This window comes from Alosa pseudoharengus, unplaced genomic scaffold (genome assembly GCF_046254945.1).
Source record: "Alosa pseudoharengus isolate Yale_2024_CS ecotype anadromous, Long Island Sound unplaced genomic scaffold, YU_APseudo_1.1 YU_APseudo_1.1_scf_15, whole genome shotgun sequence".
Classification (NCBI taxonomy): Eukaryota; Metazoa; Chordata; class Actinopteri; order Clupeiformes; family Clupeidae; genus Alosa; species Alosa pseudoharengus.
The window spans coordinates 5,843,293-5,861,365 of NW_027468620.1; the positions used below are offsets into that span (position 1 = coordinate 5,843,293).

General features: G+C 44.4%; 1 protein-coding gene across 2 annotated transcripts in view; it reads left to right on the forward strand.

Moving 5' to 3' along the window:
- The window catches only part of chst15 (carbohydrate (N-acetylgalactosamine 4-sulfate 6-O) sulfotransferase 15), a 49,371-nt gene extending 31,897 nt beyond the window's left edge, over nucleotides 1-17,474 (forward strand). Inside the window, exon 7 of one of the 2 annotated variants that reach the window (XM_076285357.1) lies at nucleotides 17,412-17,474. In XM_076285357.1, the coding sequence (XP_076141472.1) occupies nucleotides 17,412-17,462 (51 nt within the window). In that variant the 3' untranslated portion in view covers nucleotides 17,463-17,474. Of the gene's footprint in view, nucleotides 1-216; nucleotides 3,010-17,411 lie in introns of those variants that run through there. The other variant, XM_076285356.1, reaches the window with a different exon arrangement.
- Nucleotides 17,475-18,073: the final 599 nt, after the last annotated feature.

The window sequence follows — 18,073 nt, forward strand, 5'->3', positions numbered from 1 at the left end:
AAGCTGATAGCTCAAAATGCGTGCAGATAACAGTCAAAAAATTGACTGTTGGCTATTTTTGAAGTGGTGTGTATATTTACGCAAAACCATGATACCAAGTTGCAAACAGGATACACCCTAAACTGTAGAGACTGTAAGTTTATTCTTGCTCACAGTCCTGTCAATTTGTAGGATTACACATTTGTGTAAATGTGTGTTGTGAATTGTACACCTCAGGACCTCTGTCGGAAGAGAAGGAGGCTGAAATCACTAAGAGTCCAGCTTCCAACACCAGGAGAAAAGCTGACCTGAACCTGGGACCCATGTTGCCTGTGACAAGGGACATCCTCCAGCAGTTTTATTGGCCCTTCAACCAGAGACTAGCCAAGATGCTTCAAGACAAGGCCTTCCTATGGACACAGTCCTGAGAAGAAGAACCAGTTTGTCTTTGGAACAGCATTTCCATATAGATGGCTTTTAGGAGACCTCCAAATGGAGACACTCCACTGTGACAGAGATGCAAAATGCTTCTAAAGACAAAAATAAATCCCTATCATTATAGGTATGTATGGATACCTGGAGACTTGGACTCAGAATGTTGAAGCCACACTACTGTCCTTAACCAGAGTCTCGAGAGCCAGCAACTCAGTCTTCATGAGGTTCTAATGAATGGCTAAAGCTGTCAGATTCAAGAAATGTCCTTGGCAGAAAATAATTGAATGTCTCTCTATAAATGAATTTCCAAACTGCCTCTGCAGCAAGTGAAATGCACAAAAGATGTTCTGATGATGAGTGGGTGTCTCTACTTATGTGACCTTTTCTGTTTTTGTATCGGTGAGGAAGTAAGATAACATGAGAAAAACCATGGGAAATATCATAATTAACTTAAGGCGAATATCAGAATCCTAAAGGAGTGGTGTGCTGGGGTCTATATTGGCTTCTTCTGAAATGAGTGGTTATGTGTAACATCAACATAAAGACAGTGCTGTTTACCATTCATCATGCCTTTCATGCATAGTAATACATTTTACACTGATGCACAAATTAACATGTGTGTACTATAACATCCATTCCTGTCATGTTATTCTGAAAGCGTTCTGTCAGTAGGTCTATAAGCCACATTTAGCTGATTACCTGGTATGATACTCATATGAGAGACAGGTATTTAAATAAGTGCAGGTAACTTTATTCGTACTCTTTTGACTTGTTTATATTTTTTTCATTGGTTGAATATACTTTACACAATTATGGGTGATTACATTATACTGACCATGGGAAATATTGATAATACAACTGATAGAGAAGGTGTATCTGCTATTTGCACAAATATCTCACAGGGAGAATACTACTAGTAGAGTTTGACTTATATAGTTCAACAAACAAAGGGTGTGTGAGACAAACATAACATTACATTAAGCTGGTGTAGTTGCTTTCTAACACAATGTGTATGTGTGTGTGTGTGAGTTAGTGTGTGTGTGTGTGTGTGTGTGTGTGTGTGTGTGTGTGTGTGTGTGTGCATGCATTTATACACAGCCATTATATGGGTAGTGTCATGTTCAAGGTAAGCGCTTATCATCCACATTATCCATTATGTCGGTGTACCTCAAACTATGGGATCATGATGGATAGCTGTATTATAGTATTAATGACAAGCACATAGACGATTGAAAAAAGTGCAAAATGAAACAGTTACATTCTCAAATTGACATTTCATTTTAAAATTACACCACATACCGCACTAAGACATTCTATAATATGTTGTAGTTGTGAAGTACAGCACAGAGGCCCAAATTATCATCATTTTAATGGAAATGATGGGTATTTTAAATGAATAGGCCAGAAATATAGCTGACCTAGTTGAACTGATTTCACAGAGGAAATACTTCAGATATGCATCCAACTAAGAAACAGCTTACCAACAAAATATTGTTTACACAAATTTAACCTCATACTAGACACTATATTTGTTTTCAGATGTCCACTCCAACACTCTAATATCACTGGAAGTATACATATCTAAGAACTGTCAGTGACCAGTTGCCATGAAGCACCTTTTCACCCTTCAACAGATGTAGATTAAACAAAACAAAACAAAAAAAAAACATAAATAATGATATTTCAAATACCGTAGGTTTAATATTTAGGCCTAAACAAAGCGCTTACCCTGATTGTGAAACTACCCATGTACCTGCAGTGATGCCACTGCTAACCTGAACAGAAGGTACTTGTAGGTGTTCATCTGCAGATCTACACAGGTTTATCAGCCTCACTCTGGTCAAGAAAGAAAACTTCATGTGACCGGCCTCATTGCCCAGGCCTTTTGTCAGTGTCTGCATCACCTGTGACCTGTGACTTCTCTCTGTCCTTTGGGGCCTTTAAATCTGCCAAATTGTACCTCCCTCTCTGTCTCTCACACAGACAAATACACACACACACACACAAAATATTAATGTAAATAACAGAATAATTTTTACCACTCCAATAAATCATAAATCTTCCTGAACACTTTCATTCTACTTCCTGCTATCTGTCCTTGTACGTCTTCCTGTCACAGGAGGTAAGCAGGACTGTTTGACATTTACTTAATGTGGGTTTGTCCTTAATGTGGGTTTGTCCTTTGAATCCAGTAACACTTCCTTTTACATGGGGTTCTCTTGCCATATGATTGAGATTGCACTTTTTGCATTTAAGAAAGGAGAAAGAAGAACGGAAAACTATAGTGCAGTATTTCTTTGTGTGAACACAGCCTATTAAAGCTCCTTTCTTGCAAACCTTTCAAATGCCATTACCTGCAGGGAAATGACTGAGGTCATTGATATGTGTGCCACATCTACATGTTGAATGTCGATTTGTGTAAACGAACAAATGTGTTTGACATTTAATGCTCAATTAAAAGGTGTGCACTAAAAAAAAAACTAACATTGAAATCTTCTTGGTATCTTCTTGGTAAAATGACCAATTCTCACACCAGGGGGCAGCACCTTCACAGTGCAATTTCCTAAAACTATGCAGTGCGGTTTATATATGGATCAGTAATGCATTGTTTGGCATATCCCCCTCTATACATCAGTAGTGCTATTGCTACATTTGATTAGTATGTCTGCACAGTGTAGTAGGCAATGTCAATCTGAGCACTTAATCAGATTGGGATGGAAGCACAGTTTGCATTCTTTAGTGTGTGTGTGGCTGTACCGCAAAAGAGGAGGAAGAACACAAACTTGTCCGGACTCATCAGTTTCTGTCCTCTCTTACACACCTTGTCCTTAGACTTTATAATAGCAAAGCAGAGACAGAGCATTTAAGTGGAGCAAAGATGCGTTTGCAGCACAAGAAGATGACTTCAGGGAGATGGTGAGATTCTATTGTAGTTGATGAAAGCCTGCCCATGACAGCGGCACATTTGATCCTTTTTAATAAGGAAGAGCTTAAGAGCCAGGGATGCACTCACCCAATTAACAAGAAGACGAAGGATAGAGACAAAGGGACACTCCGGAGGTCACCTTTTGAAAGTGCCTTCACTTTCTCAAACACTTAAGTGGATACGGAAGAGGAATTTTTTCAGCAAATTCATGAATATTTTCAGCCATTTACTAACGGGAGCAGTTTAGGGAGATGTTTGAAGAAGCTTGTTATATTTGTGAGTGGGAGAGCAGTACAGTACAAATCAGATTCTCTAGATGCCTCAACCTCACCTTCAGACATTGCTCATGAACCACAAGGGTTTACTGTGGATGGAATAATGCAACATTTTTTTTTTTAACTGGCTCACTTGAGATTGAAGTTTTACAATGGACACTAAAGGTTTTGAAGGAAAAACTATACTTTTCATGTGTTTTACCCTGCTTGCCTCTGGAAAAAAACTGCTGTGGGGTGATATTGGACGACAACACCGTTGTCCTCACATTGACCAGTTTATTGAGTTTGCATGCACAAATAGGGGGAATGGAAGTTTTATAGTCATCTACACGAAACAACAACATTGATTATAATGTAGTTTTATATGTTACTAATTCTAATTAAGCTGTGTTGGCCTGTTGGTATTGGTCTCTGTGATAGAGATTAGCATCTACATTACATATTGAAATAGAAACAAAACCTATGGTAACATAAGGAGTGCTAAGCCATAATTTAGTATTAGAACTCTCATCTCAGATGGAATTCATTCGTCTTCAAGTGGACAAAGCTAGCAAACATCAAACCGAGTCCTCCAAGACAAGCCTTTGAAAACTACCCTCACATCACAACCTGGCAGTGCCGTGTCTACCTTCAATCAGAAAATGCTATATGCCCAGGCATAACTAACTATATCTGATATCATATTATACCCCTGGTGAAAATAAGTTTAAAAAATAATGGATTTTTACTATTTGTTAAGTAGAGATGTGAAGAAATGGTCATGGGATAATACCTTGTTTTTGTCAGGTGAGGCCAGTGCATCAACTATGTGAGACAACAATGCCTGCGTGTATTTCTACCATAACGGGAAAGAGGAGGAGCCGCCATTCTTTATTTATTTTTTTTAAAAAAGGCATTCAGAATATGTTTGATGATGGCAGAGATTATTGTCCAATGCTTATAACAATACCAGAGGTATTAAATTGTTCCTAGAGTCTTGATGAGTGTAGACCTACATATTGTGAATGTGGATAATACAGTGTGATTTTTGAATGTTAAAAATTGCAATTGGTGAATAAACACTTTTGAGAGGTGGATAAACTCTATTTCTGAAATTTCAGAGGTGGATAAACTGTGTTTACTTGCGTTTAGCCTTCACTACACCCCTGCATCCTTTGTATCAAGTAAAAATGACATAAGATAAATATAAGATTGACATATTGTGGTCTAGACAGTGCTATAGTCATATACACATACATCATAAAGCCATTTTGTCATATCATGAAAATCACTAAGAAAACATACTTGAGGGAAAAAATCATTAAAACAAGCCATGTTTGCTGTGTGGTAGGCACACTATGAGTCAGTGTCCTCTTTGGTTTGGTGGAGCTGCAGTCAAACTACAGGAATGTCTGACTCAGACTTTCCTGTGTATGTTTTACAGAATTGTAATGACTTATTGCATGTAATAAGTCCCTTTCAAGAATAATACACAGTATATTCACAGCATCGGCATGTGCATTGATGTTAATAAGTGTGTTTCATAAGAAATTAGAAAATAAAGATCAAGTTGAGATCTTTATTTGTGATATATTTTTATTGTATTTATTTCAAGCATACACACGTAGAAATTAGGGGTGTAACGGTTCATGTATTCGTATTGAACCGAAACGGTACGGGCGTCACGGTTCGGTGCATGAATTTACATGGAGAATACACGGTATAAAAAATACATAAAACTCGTGTGCGGATTAATTAATGTATGCGCAATTACTGTTAAGTAGCGAGAGTTACGGGAGTTCTTTAGCGACACCTAACGCTAATCTGTAGCCTCGCCTTAGCTCTGAAGCTCTGATTGGCGCCTATGTTTTTTTTTGTCAGGTCGTCAGTCGAGTCCGTCAGTCATTAGCAGCACTAAGGTTAGACCAGAGCCCGTCTACGGAGAGCCTTGCCACTCCGTATTAAGTCCCATTGTACCGAATTTTGGTTGCAGTTCCACCAGAGTTCCACTGGGGGCGATCGCCATGAGTGCAGAATGAATGGGAGTCAATGGAGCTAGACGGCTAAATTTGCCTCTTTCACCTGATTGTCGTTGACAAATCTCAGATTTGATTGTAGTTTGTATAACTTCAACATGGGTTATAGGTCAAAAGTTGAATGAACGAGTACTTATGTCCTTTTGATTTCTTACAGGTTGGGTCGTTGTTGCCCATAACACGCTAGCATTGTGCTAATGAATGACGTCATTGACACGTTTGAAAGGCTTTTTAGAACAATTAAGTGACGTTAAAAAATATAATACTCAACCAAGTGTATTTTCTTTGCCTCCCCTTTCGAAAACAATATTCAAATTACTTGGAAAAAAATTATATCCCGAGAAAAGTGGATTTTAAGGGGTACAGCTCCATAGACCTCCATGCATTCTGCACTCGTGGACGAGCGCCCTCATGTGGAACCACAGAAGGAACTGCAACCAGTTCAGAACAGTTTAGAAACCGGAAGTTTTCCGAGAGTGGCAGTTCTCCCCTTATTAGACATTCTCTGGTTAGACCCACAAGAGTTAGAGGATCCGCTGGTCTATTTAAGATCGCAAGTTTGAGAACTTCAGTTACAGTAACGTTAGTACAGGCGAAAGAGTGGTGGATAAGATGAAACTGTGTGTCAGCGTTGTTCAGCAGTTATTGGGTATGTGAGTGGAATAAATGCTACACATATTCGAAGCCATCACCCAGATGATGTAGGCTACCAATCACTGAAACGAGGGGAAAAAAACTTCCCCTGCGCTTCAGCAGCCTTTGGATACACATACAAATAGGGCCAAAACCTATGGCTTAAATTAAATGATTTCGTAATGACAGAAAGCTATGTAAATCGCGTGGTAATTACCTTTATGTTGGGGTAACTTGTAACTTCTCACATGAGGAGCTGGTAGTGTTAAGTGCATAGACAGTAAAATAAAGTGACAACGCTAACCAGGCTAATAAACAAACCATGCTAGTACAGTGAGTTAACGTCAAAGGGCAAAGTCACGTGACTTCTAGTTGTAGTCTGTTTATGAAATGAAAGGAGCAATTTCGTTTTTAAAAAAAAGGCAAAATAGTGTGATATTTTCACAGTTAGGCTAGATTATTACTTTACACACAATGAAAAATATTGAGGCAAATTGTAGACCCTTCCATATACAACTAAACACAGATGTTGAAGGTCTTGCTTAAGTGGATTTTTAAAAATCATTTTTCTATGTAATTTGCACTTTCAGAAATAAGAGATGCTGTAGGCCTATTTTCAGTTTTAGAGCTGATTGTCTTATTTTGTTTACAAGTTACAGATGGAGTCTGGGTACTTATTGTACTGTTTAGCCTATATCTTACACACTTCAGGCTGTTGCAGATAGCTCAGGGAAGAGACTGTATGACACTAGGTGGTACAGCCTGAGACATGCACAATAAAAAAAATGCTTTCTGCATTTTTGTTTTGCTTTTCCCTCCATTGTACCGAACTCGTACCGAACCGTGATGTCCGAACCGAGGTATGAACCGAACCGTGACTTCTGTGTACCGTTACACCCCTAGTAGAAATAAAGACTGATTGGTTGATTAATTGATCCAAGAGTCTGTTCTGGGTTGTGTTCAGCTCCCCTCCTCATGTCAATGCTGTGTGGCTTTGTCCTTCTCCCCCAGACTCTATTCTGAATACTTGTACTTCGGCCTGGCCAACAAGTCCGTGGAGGACTTCCACGAGAAAGTGTCCGAGTCCCTGCAGCTGTTCGAGACGTGCAACACCTCCCTCAATGTCGCCATGCCCTTGAGTTAGCCTCCAGCCTGTTTGATGGGGACACATCTCCAGAATTGGTTTGAGCTGTGAAGTGTGAAGTCGTTCGGTGGTGTAAATGTGACACATTAGGAGGTTTGTGCTGCCGAGGTGGAGCCAGTAGAGAAGCATGTGATTAACAAGGATGGGGCCAACTGGTCACACCTCTGCTATCATATGTCTAAGGGGTGTGCTGATAATGCCTCATTACAATCATTTACTTGAAAAGAAACAGGCCGAGATCAGGAGTGTGTCCAGAACGCAGATATATTATTTATAATGGGCCTTAATGTGTAAGCTCAGCACTGAATGACTTCTTGGTCGACTTCTGTTGTCTCGATAGGGCTTGAATGCTGTGGACTCAGGTGACATGAGTCAGGATAATGGTTGGGGCTTAGTTGATTGGTTGTCACCGGGATGCAGAGTTAGAGTTCAGTAAGGTGACAGCCGCAGGAAAGAAGCTTCCGCTGAACCTGCTGGTTCGGGTGCGGAGTGACGCAAGCATCGCTTGCCCTGGATGGCCTCGATGGAGGGGAGTGATGAGGGGAGTAATGTGAGACCGGTGATGCGTTGGGCAGTTTTCACCACCCTCTGCAGTGCTTTTCGGTCAGCAGTTGGTGAGGGTGCTCTCGATGGTGCAGCGGTAGAAGTTCACCAGGATCTGGGGAGACAAGTGGACCTTCTTTAGTCTCCTCAGAAAGAAAAAAGACACTGGTGAACCTTCTTGATCAGGGTAGAGGTGTTGAGGGTCCAAGAGAGGTCCTCAGAGATGTGGACACCCAAGGACTTGAAGCTGGTGACACATTCCACCTCAGTCCCGTTGATGAGAATGGGGGTGCGTTTGCCAGCTTTAGACTCTCTGAAGTCTACAATGAGCTCTTTGGTCTTTTTGGTGTTGAGAGCCAGGTTGTTGTCAGTGCACCACGATGAAAGGTGCTGGACCTCCTCCCTGTAGGGCATTTCATCGTTGTTGCTGATGAGACCAATCACCGTAGTGTCGTCTGTAAACCTGACAATGGTGTTAGAGCCATGTACAGGTGTGCAGTCGTAGGTGAAGAGGGAGTAGAGGAGGGGGCTCAGCACACATCCCTGTGGTACGCCGGTGTTCAGGAGATGGTTGAGGATGTGTGATTATCTAACCTAACAGACTGAGGTCTGTTGGTTGGGTAGTCCAGAATCCAGTTACAGAGGAAGGTATTGATGCCCAGTTCACTGAGTTTGGTGATCAGTTTGATCAGGAGATGATGGTGTTGAATGCTGATGTCATATGGTGAGATTATGGTCTATTTTATTTCATGTTGTGTTTTCATGTGTGTATTTGACACTGTTTTCCCTTTTTCTTAATTTGATTTGGTGTTCTTTTGTGATTTATTTTACTATGCATGCATTATCTTAGTTTGACCGTGATTTAGAATGTGGGGCAACGCCCCCGTTTCTCTTAAGTGCCCAACCACAGGTGATTAGGAGATGAACAGCTGTTGGTAATTGCCACACCAAATCACAGACTGTTTAAAAAAGCAAATGAACTGGAACAGTGTGTGTCTGATATCCCGTGAACTCTGCTTGTTGCAGCCCTGTTCCCTACGTCCATTGCTGGGTAGTCGTGAGTGTCTTATTTGGTTGCCACGATCGTATGGATTATTGTCTGCTTGTGTCGAAGCCTGAAGTTTGCTGATGTGACAGTCCCGCTATCAATCCGTTGGCTGCGTGTCCTCATCTCCCCCTCTGCTGCGCTAAAGATTGCTGCCGTCCTCTGCTGCGCTAAGATTGCTGCCTTCCTCTGCTGTGCTGTCCGGAGCCTGCCTCGTCCGTCCTGAGCCTGTGGTTTTGTGGAGCGCTGTTCAACAGGACTGGGAGCCAGATTCGTCTGCTCCCAGTTTATTGGTGAGTGACGCCCTGTGTCAGGCTATGCTTACTTCCCTCGTCTGAGGTTAAGATCTACGGCTCACTAAATTGGAGTGCTCCAGACTGTCTGCCGTAGTCATATTCCCATATATATATACAGCCTATGCATATTCACGAATTGCAGTGATTTAATTTGGTATTGCACGATTGTTGCTCTTCTAGTGTGGTGCTGTGCTTCTGCTGTGTTTGCTATCTATGGAGATACTGGCGGCCTTCTCTTTGTTTGTGTGAGTGTTGTGCCGGTGCGTGCGAGTGATTGACAGGTGGCCTGCTGTGTAGACGTCACTGCCTGGTGTGAGACTGACTTGTTTAGAGGAACCTCTTATGGACTGTGGGCTCTTAGCTACGAACTTCCAGTGGACTTTTGAATCTGATGTCTAGCTTGTGTGTGCGTGTGCTTGGTGTACCCCTTTTTATTATTGTAATCATAAATTGTAATAAATATATTTTTATACAAAAATTTGTTGTGTTGCTCCCACCAAACTAAACGAACTTGTGAGTAAAATATAAGGTTAATTTATTTAATAGAGTCCCAGCTCTACAATTGGGTGGCGTAGTCGAGCTACATTGCTTGTATCACATTTGGCGTAGTCGGCAGGATTTGGTTTGGAGCTTCACACAGGTCACTCAAACTGTATAGTTGTTTAACTTTTGTTTACACATTTTTCTTGTTTATTTTTAAAAAAATGATGATGATGCCAATTTATGCGGGTGCACCGTGGATCCCTAAATTTAAAGGGGTGGGTGGTGATTTAAAATTCAGTGAGTGGAAAGAACAAATTCAGGGTTTACTGCAGGCACGGGAGTTTAATGAACAGCAAAAAGTCAGTATAGTATTGGGGGCATTAACAGATGAAGCTAAGCGGGAGGTTTGTGTTTTAGGGGGTGCAGACCGTGATACTGTAGCAAAAATTTTAAAACATCTAGACACCCTGTATGGAGATCAGGTCCCTGTGGCAAACTTAAGATCTCAATTTTTTAGCTGCATACAAACCGCTAGTGAGAGTGTGAGAGCCTATGTTCTCAGGCTGCGGGAGTTGTTTTGTAGACTAAAGAAACGAGACCCAGATGGCCCCCTTGATGAAAGTCACCTGTTAGACCAGCTCTTGATGGGACTCCGTAATGCAGAGCCGAGGAGCACAATCAGGACCTATGCACGCCGTAACCCGGATGCCACCTTTAACACAGTACTGGAAGAAATATTTTTGCTGGAACGTGAACAGCGGCCTGGGGCTGGACATGAAATCGTAGCTCAAGCTGTGGGTGAGTCCTCTGCTTCTAAATGAACAACAGGGAAGGATGACTGGGCTGAGACTTTCCGACGGGAGCTCCTCCAGGAAGTGAGGGGGCAGATGAACGCGTTAAGGCAAGAAATGACCCGGCAGTTACAACTCGCTGCAGGTGAGCCTATGCAATGCCCGCAACACCCCTATCAGCCGTCACCTAGGAGGAGGTTCCAGTCCTATACACATAATACCTGGGCTGCAGACGGTAAGCCTATATGTCGCAGGTGTGGCCGCACTGGACATATTGCCAGGTTCTGTAGACCCCCATCTGAGTCAAATGCTGATTTAAACTAGTTTGTCCTGCTACTGAGGTCCAAGTAGCAGGGAAATTGGGGGAAGCAGCACAAAGGACCATTTTTGTAGGTGACTGCCCCAAGGTTGAGGTGAAAGTAAATGGTGTGCCTCTGATTGGCTTAATAGACACTGGCTCGCAAGTGACCTTAATGCGACAGAGTATATTTGATCAGCACTACCCAGCAGATGCCCTATCACATGGTGTGGCCCCCAACAAATTGACACTTAGAGCGGCCAATGGGTTATCCATCCCCTATCAAGGTTATGCAGTGATGGATTTTGAAGTGGGTGGTGCCAGAATTCCAGGGAGGGGGGTTGTTATTGTAGCCGACCACTGTCTAACTGCCCCATTACTGATTGGTATGAATGTTATCACAACCTGCTGGCGTGACTTACTTAATCAACCACAGGGCCTGAAGACTGCTTTCCAGGATCAAGGGACAAGGAAAGCCTGGACTGGGGCATTTGCTGTGTGCCAGCGGGCAGCTGTAATAGAGGGGGAAGATGGTTATATGGGGTTTGTGCGTCCAGCAAGCCGTAGGGGCCTAACCATTCCAGCCAGAAGTGAGGTGGTGGTCTGGGGGCGTGCACGGATGGGTCCGAGGGGGCAGGACTATTGTGGGTTGATTGAAGCGCTGCCTGATCTAGGGACTTTCTCTGTGGCGTTTGTCAAAAATGGCCAACTTCTATCCGTATCCAGAATGTGTCCTCTTGCCCTGTCTTTATAGGCCGCTACCAGAGACTGGCGAATGTGTTCCGTGTGGACCGTGCTGATGTTCACGGTCAGACAGACCTAAGCCTGACTGTGCAAGACGATGGGACTGTCGCGGTGGATATTGTGGAGGCCGGAAGGGGAGGACAAGTGGAACCACCGGTCGAGGTATTTTTAAAAATTTACAAGGCCGAGATGACTTGACTGAACAACAGAAGCAAGAGTTTAAAGCCCTTCTACAGAGGTGGGTCAGGGTGTTTGCCCTCCATGAGGAGGACTTTGGGCATACTGATGCGGTGCAACACCAAATCCACACTAGCAATGCGCCCCCAGTAAGGGAAAAATACCGCCCCCTACCACCTATGATGTACCAAGAAATGCGCGTCCTGCTAGCAGATATGTTGGAGAAGAAGGTCATTCAGCCCAGCTCCAGCCCTTGTGATGGTCCGCAAGAAAGACGGCAGTTGGCGCTTTTGCGTCGACGATCGTAAATTAAACTCTTTGACTCATAAAGATGCCTTCCCGCTCCCCCGTATAGAGGAGACTCTAACCTCCCTGACCTAAGCCTCCTGGTTCACCACACTTGACTTAGCCAGTGGCTACTGGCAGGTTGGAGTTGACCCCCGAGACCGACCCAAGACCGCATTCTCCACCCCACTAGGACTATACGAGTTTCAGAGGATGCCCTTTGGCCTCTGCAATGCGCCGGCCACGTTTCAACGGCTTATGCAGCAATGCTTGAGTGGCCAAATCGCTGACTCTGTACTCGTTTATTTGGACGATATTATAGTCTACTCCCCAGACTTTTCCTCTCACTTGCGCCACCTGGAGGCTGTCTTTGAGTGACTGCAGCACCATGGGCTCAAACTGAGGGTAGATAAGTGCCAGCTGTTACGGAGGGAAGTAAGGTTCCTGGGCCATGTGGTCACGGAAGAAGGAGTGAAACCAGACCCTACCAAGGTCACTGCTGTCACAGGATGGCCGGTTCCAACCACCATAAAAGAGGTACGTGCCTTTTTAGGCTTAGCAGGTTACTATCGTCGCTTTGTTGCCAATTTTGCAAAGATAGCACGCCCCTTGAATGCCCTCTTAATGGGAGCCCCTGCAGATAAGAGAACAGGCTCTCGCCGGATCTCTTGGTCTGACGAATGTCAACAAGCCTTTGACCACCTGAAAGCAGCTTTAACTGAGGCCCCCATCTTAGCCTATGCCAACTACGCAGAACCTTTTGTGTTATTCACTTATGCAAGTAATGCTGGTCTGGGAGCTGTCTTAGCCCAGCTACAGGATGGGCGTGAGCGAGTTGTGGCCTATGCTAGCAGGAGCCTGCATCTTAGTGAGAAAAATGATGCTAACTACAGCTCCTTTAAATTGGAATTGCTGGCCTTAAAGTGGGCCATAGTAGAAAAATGTAAAGACTATTTGATGGGGGCCAGAGTGATTGTTTACACCGACAATAATCCTGTAGCCCACTTGCAGACCGCCCGCCTGGGGGCTACGGAACAAAGGTGGGTAGCCCAACTAGCTGCCTTCGACTACCACGTGAAGTATCGTTCCGGTAGGGAGAATGCCAATGCAGATGCCCTTTCCAGAGTACCTGTTGAAACCCCTCTAGGTGCTGATGTGGCGGCTGTGGCAGATGAACAATCAACAGGACAGACAATGGAAGGTTGGCGAAACAACTTGAGGACAAGGACCTGGACCTAGTGCGGAGGTATGTGGAAAGTGGGAAGTTTCCAAGGGGGCCAGAGTGGCGAGCTGCTCCGCTTGGGGTAAAACAGCTGCTGCAACAAAGGGCAAGGCTGGTGATGTGGGATGGTGTTTTGTGTCGTCGAGTTACTGACTATAACACCCATGAAGCTCGACTCCAGGTTGTCTGCCCTACTCAACAATGCAAGGAGGTGTGGGAGAAACATCACAATGCTGTTGGACACTTGGGAGTGGAGAGAACCATAAGTTGCCTACGTCGACACTTCTTTTGGCCAGGTATGCAGACCCAGGTACAACAATACCACTCCCTGTGTCCCCATTGCCAGGTTAAAAAAGTTGATGCTGCGCCTAAAGCGCCCCTGAAACCCTTTACTGTGTCCTTCCCCCTTGAGGTTATCGAGCTGGACTTCCTTTCTTTAGGGAGGCCCCATGACCCATATCAAAACATTCTAGTAATGACGGATATGTTCAGCCGCTATGCCTGGGCTATCCCCACAAGGGACCAGACAGCGAGGACCACTGCTAGGGTCCTGTGGCAATCTGTTATACAGACCTTTGGGTGTCCGATGAGATTCCATTCGGACCAAGGCCCAAATTTCGAATCCCAGCTGGTGGCCGAACTATGTAGCCTTTATGGCATCTCTAAGAGTAGGACAACTCCGTACCACCCCCAGGGAAATGGTATGTGCGAACGACTTAACCAGACCCTCCTGAGCATGCTGCGGACTTTGGAGGATGAAAAGCAAAGTCGCTGGCCTGAACATCTCCCTGCCATCGTCCAAGCTTACAACGCCACCTTACACAGCTCTACCGGGTACGCACCTTCGTACCTGATGTTTGGACGGCATGTTCGATTGCCTGTGGATGTAGCCTTGGGTGAAAAGAACCAGCAAGTTCGGTATAGCTGGGACAGTTGGGTGGGTGAACACCACCAGCACCTGTTGTATGCCTACTCTTTAGCGGCTAAGTCTATGGGCCAGGCTGCAGAGCAGTATAAAAAGCAATATGACCGCCAGGCCAAGTCACTTCCTTTAGCTCCCGGGGAACGTGTGTGGCGAAGGAATAGGCGGGATGGGGGAAGGGGGAAGCTTTGTGGGAAGTGGGATCCGGAGCCCTATGTAGTGGTAGAACAGTTGAATAAAGAGGGTTTAACCTACCGTGTTAAATCTGAGCGCACAGGGAAAGAGAGGGTTCTGCATAGAAATTCTCTTAAACCTTGTATCAATCCACCCCAAGGTGCCCTCGCATTGCATCCTGAGCTGCCAGTACCTCCTGTCTGTGAACCCCAACCTCTGATGTATGTACCATGGGTAGACCCTCTTGATCCCAATGACCAGGGTAATGATGTGGCCCCTAGGAGGTCTGCCCGTTCCAATATGGGACAGCCCCCAGTGAGATATAGAGACACTTAGACGCTTGGATACCTATGGTTGTCAAGGACTACTAATGCAAAAAAAGTGGGGGCATATTTCTATGTTGTCAGGGACTGCCAATGTTAAAGAGTGGGGGGATGTCATATGGTGAGATTATGGTCTATTTTATTTCATGTTGTGTTTTCATGTGTGTATTTGGCACTGTTTTCCCTTTTTCTTAATTTGATTTGGTGTTCTTTTGTGATTTATTTTACTATGCATGCATTATCTTAGTGATTGTTTGACCGTGATTTAGAATGTGGGGCAACGCCCCCGTTTCTCTTAAGTGCCCAACCACAGGTGATTAGGAGATGAACTGCTGTTGGTAATTGCCACGCCAAATCACAGACTGTTTAAAAAAGCAAATGAACTGGAACAGTGCGTGTCTGATATCCCGTGAACTCTGCTTGTTGCAGCCCTGTTCCCTACGTCCATTGCTGGGTAGTCGAGAGTGTCTTATTTGGTTGCCACGATCGTATGGATTTTTGTCTGCTTGTGTCGAAGCCTGAAGTTTGCTGATGTGCCAGTCCCGCTATCAATCCATTGGCTGCGTGTCCTCATCTCCCCCTCTGCTGCGCTAAAGATTGCTGCCGTCCTCTGCTGCGCTAAGATTGCTGCCTTCCTCTGCTGTGCTGTCCGGAGCCTGCCTCGTCCGTCCTGAGCCTGTGGTTTTGTGGAGCGCTGTTCAACAGGACTGGGAGCCAGATTCGTCTGCTCCCAGTTTATTGGTGAGTGACGCCCTGTGTCAGGCTATGCTGTCTTCCCTCGTCTGAGGTTAAGATCTACGTCTCACTAAATTGGAGTGCTCCAGACTGTCTGCCGTAGTCATATTCCCATATATATATACAGCCTATGCATATTCACGAATTGCAGTGATTTAATTTGGTATTGCACGATTGTTGCTCTTCTAGTGTGGTGCTGTGCTTCTGCTGTGTTTGCTATCTATGGAGATACTGGCGGCCTTCTCTTTGTTTGTGTGAGTGTTGTGCCGGTGCGTGCGAGTGATTGACAGGTGGCCTGCTGTGTAGACGTCACTGCCTGGTGTGAGACTGACTTGTGTAGAGGAACCTCTTATGGACTGTGGGCTCTTAGCTACGAACTTCAAGTGGACTTTTGAATCTGATGTCTAGCTTTTAAGCTTGAGTGTGTGCGTGTGCTTGGTGTACCCCTTTTTATTATTGTAATCATAAATTGTAATAAATATATTTTTATACAAAAATTGTTGTCTGGGTAAATCTGTTGTGTTGCTCCCACCAAACTAAAGGAACTTGTGAGTAAAATATAAGGTTAATTTATTTAATAGAGTCCCAGCTCTACAATTGGGTGGCGTAGTCGAGCTACATTGCTTGTATCACACTATTGTCAAGGTGGGACAGGGCAGAGTGAAGTGCCGTAGAGATGGCATCCTCTGTGCTCCTGTTCTGACGGTAGGCGAACTGGAAGGGGTCCAGTGAGGGTGGTAAGCAGGTCTTGAGATGGGCCAGGACCAACCTCGCGAAGCACTTCATGGTGAGTGCAACTGGACAGAAGTCATTAAGGCTTGTTGCAGTGGAGTGTTTTGGCACCGGCACGACGCGGGGACAGCCGCCTGGGCTAGTGACAGATTAAGTATGTCAGTCCAAACCTCAGTCAGCTGCACAGCACAGGCCCTCTGGGGTCAGAGTTGTTCTTGAAATGATCCTCAATCCTTAGCTTGTGGTTGTGCTTGGCCTTCTTGATACCCCTTTTCACGTTAGCCCTGGATGAGCTATAGGCGAGCATCACCTGATCTGAATGTGATGTCTCGTGCCTTCAGCAGGAGTCTGACTTCTCTGTTCATCCATGGCTTCTGATTAGGGAAGGTCGTAATCCGTTTGAGGGTGGTGACACTGTTGATGTTGGAATTGATGCAGTCCAAAACGGAGTAGGCATATGAATCAATGTCCGTGTGGGAGTCATGGGTGGCCTGAGTTGCGAACACTCTCCAGTCAGTGTTTTCAAAACGCTGCTGAAGTGCCGAGTCATCTCCCTCTGGCCACACTTTGACTGTCCTAACTGTTGGTTTCAAACGTTTGATGAGTGCTGAGTATCTGAGTACTTAGACAACTTCATTGGACTTCATTTGCTAAAGTGTTTTTTACATGGATTGTACCAGCTGCAGTCTGGGTTGCTTTGGCCAGAATGGATAAATTTGTAGCACAAAACACAGTAGAAGGCCTCTGGTGGTTGACAAACATGATCCACATAATGACATAAGCCTTTGCCCATAAACACAGACACCTCTGAAAACTCCCTGGCATGTAGAGACCATCTAGAGGGGGAATCTTTTAAGGATAGCCTTTGGTGCACTCTGCTGGTTGGCAGTGTAAATGAGACAAATGACAGGGGACCTCTTGTGGTCATAGAACTATAAAGCTGTTCAAGCTTTTCATACTGATATTTTACTGATTTTATCAGTACATTGAATCAACAGCTGTTGTTACGTAATACAAGGCCACCAGGAATTACATTTGAAATGGGATTTTACTGGTTTTTCCAAAGGGTCCCTTCTCCTAAGTTAGGAGAAACAGGTGAGATCTCAATAAAAGCTGCCTTATTTCTCATGAGACAAAGACAAGACATTTTGACACAAGAAACTAAAATCTACAGACATTATTTGGTTTGGTCTTTGACATTTTCCATAGTCTGTTTCTCCCTGTTTCCTACCAGGTAAGACTCCAGGTTGGCCTGTACATAGTGTATTTACTGGACTGGCTGTGAGTATACAGCAAAGAGCAGATCTTAGTGCTTCGCCTGGAGGATCATGCAGCCAACTGCAAAAAAACAATGCACAAAGTCTTCAAATTCCTCAGTTTAGGTAACATTTTCATTTTTGGATGATACACAACCTAACCTTTAGCAGAAAGTTAAGACTGTTAGTTTGTTCTTGCTCACACTCCTATCAATTTGTATGATTGCACATTTGTGTAAATGTGTGTCTGTATTGTACACCTCAGGACCCCTGTCTGAAGAGAAAGAGGCTGAAATCACTAAGAGTCCAGCTTCCAATACCAGGAGAAAAGCTGACCTGAACCCATGTTGCTTGTGACAAGGGAAATCCTCCAGCAGTTTTATTGTCCCTTCAACTAGAGACTAGTCAAGATGCTTCAAGACAAGGCCTTCCAATGGACACAGTCGTGAGAAGAGGGACCAGCCTGTCCTTGGAACAGCATTTCCATAAAGATGGCTTTTGGGAGACCTCCAAGTGAAGATCACTGTGACAGAGATGCAAAATGCCTCTAAAGACAAAAATAAATCCCTAATAGGGTACCTGGAGACTTGGAATGTTGAAGGCCCACTACTGTCCTTAACCAGAGTCTCGAGAGCCAGCA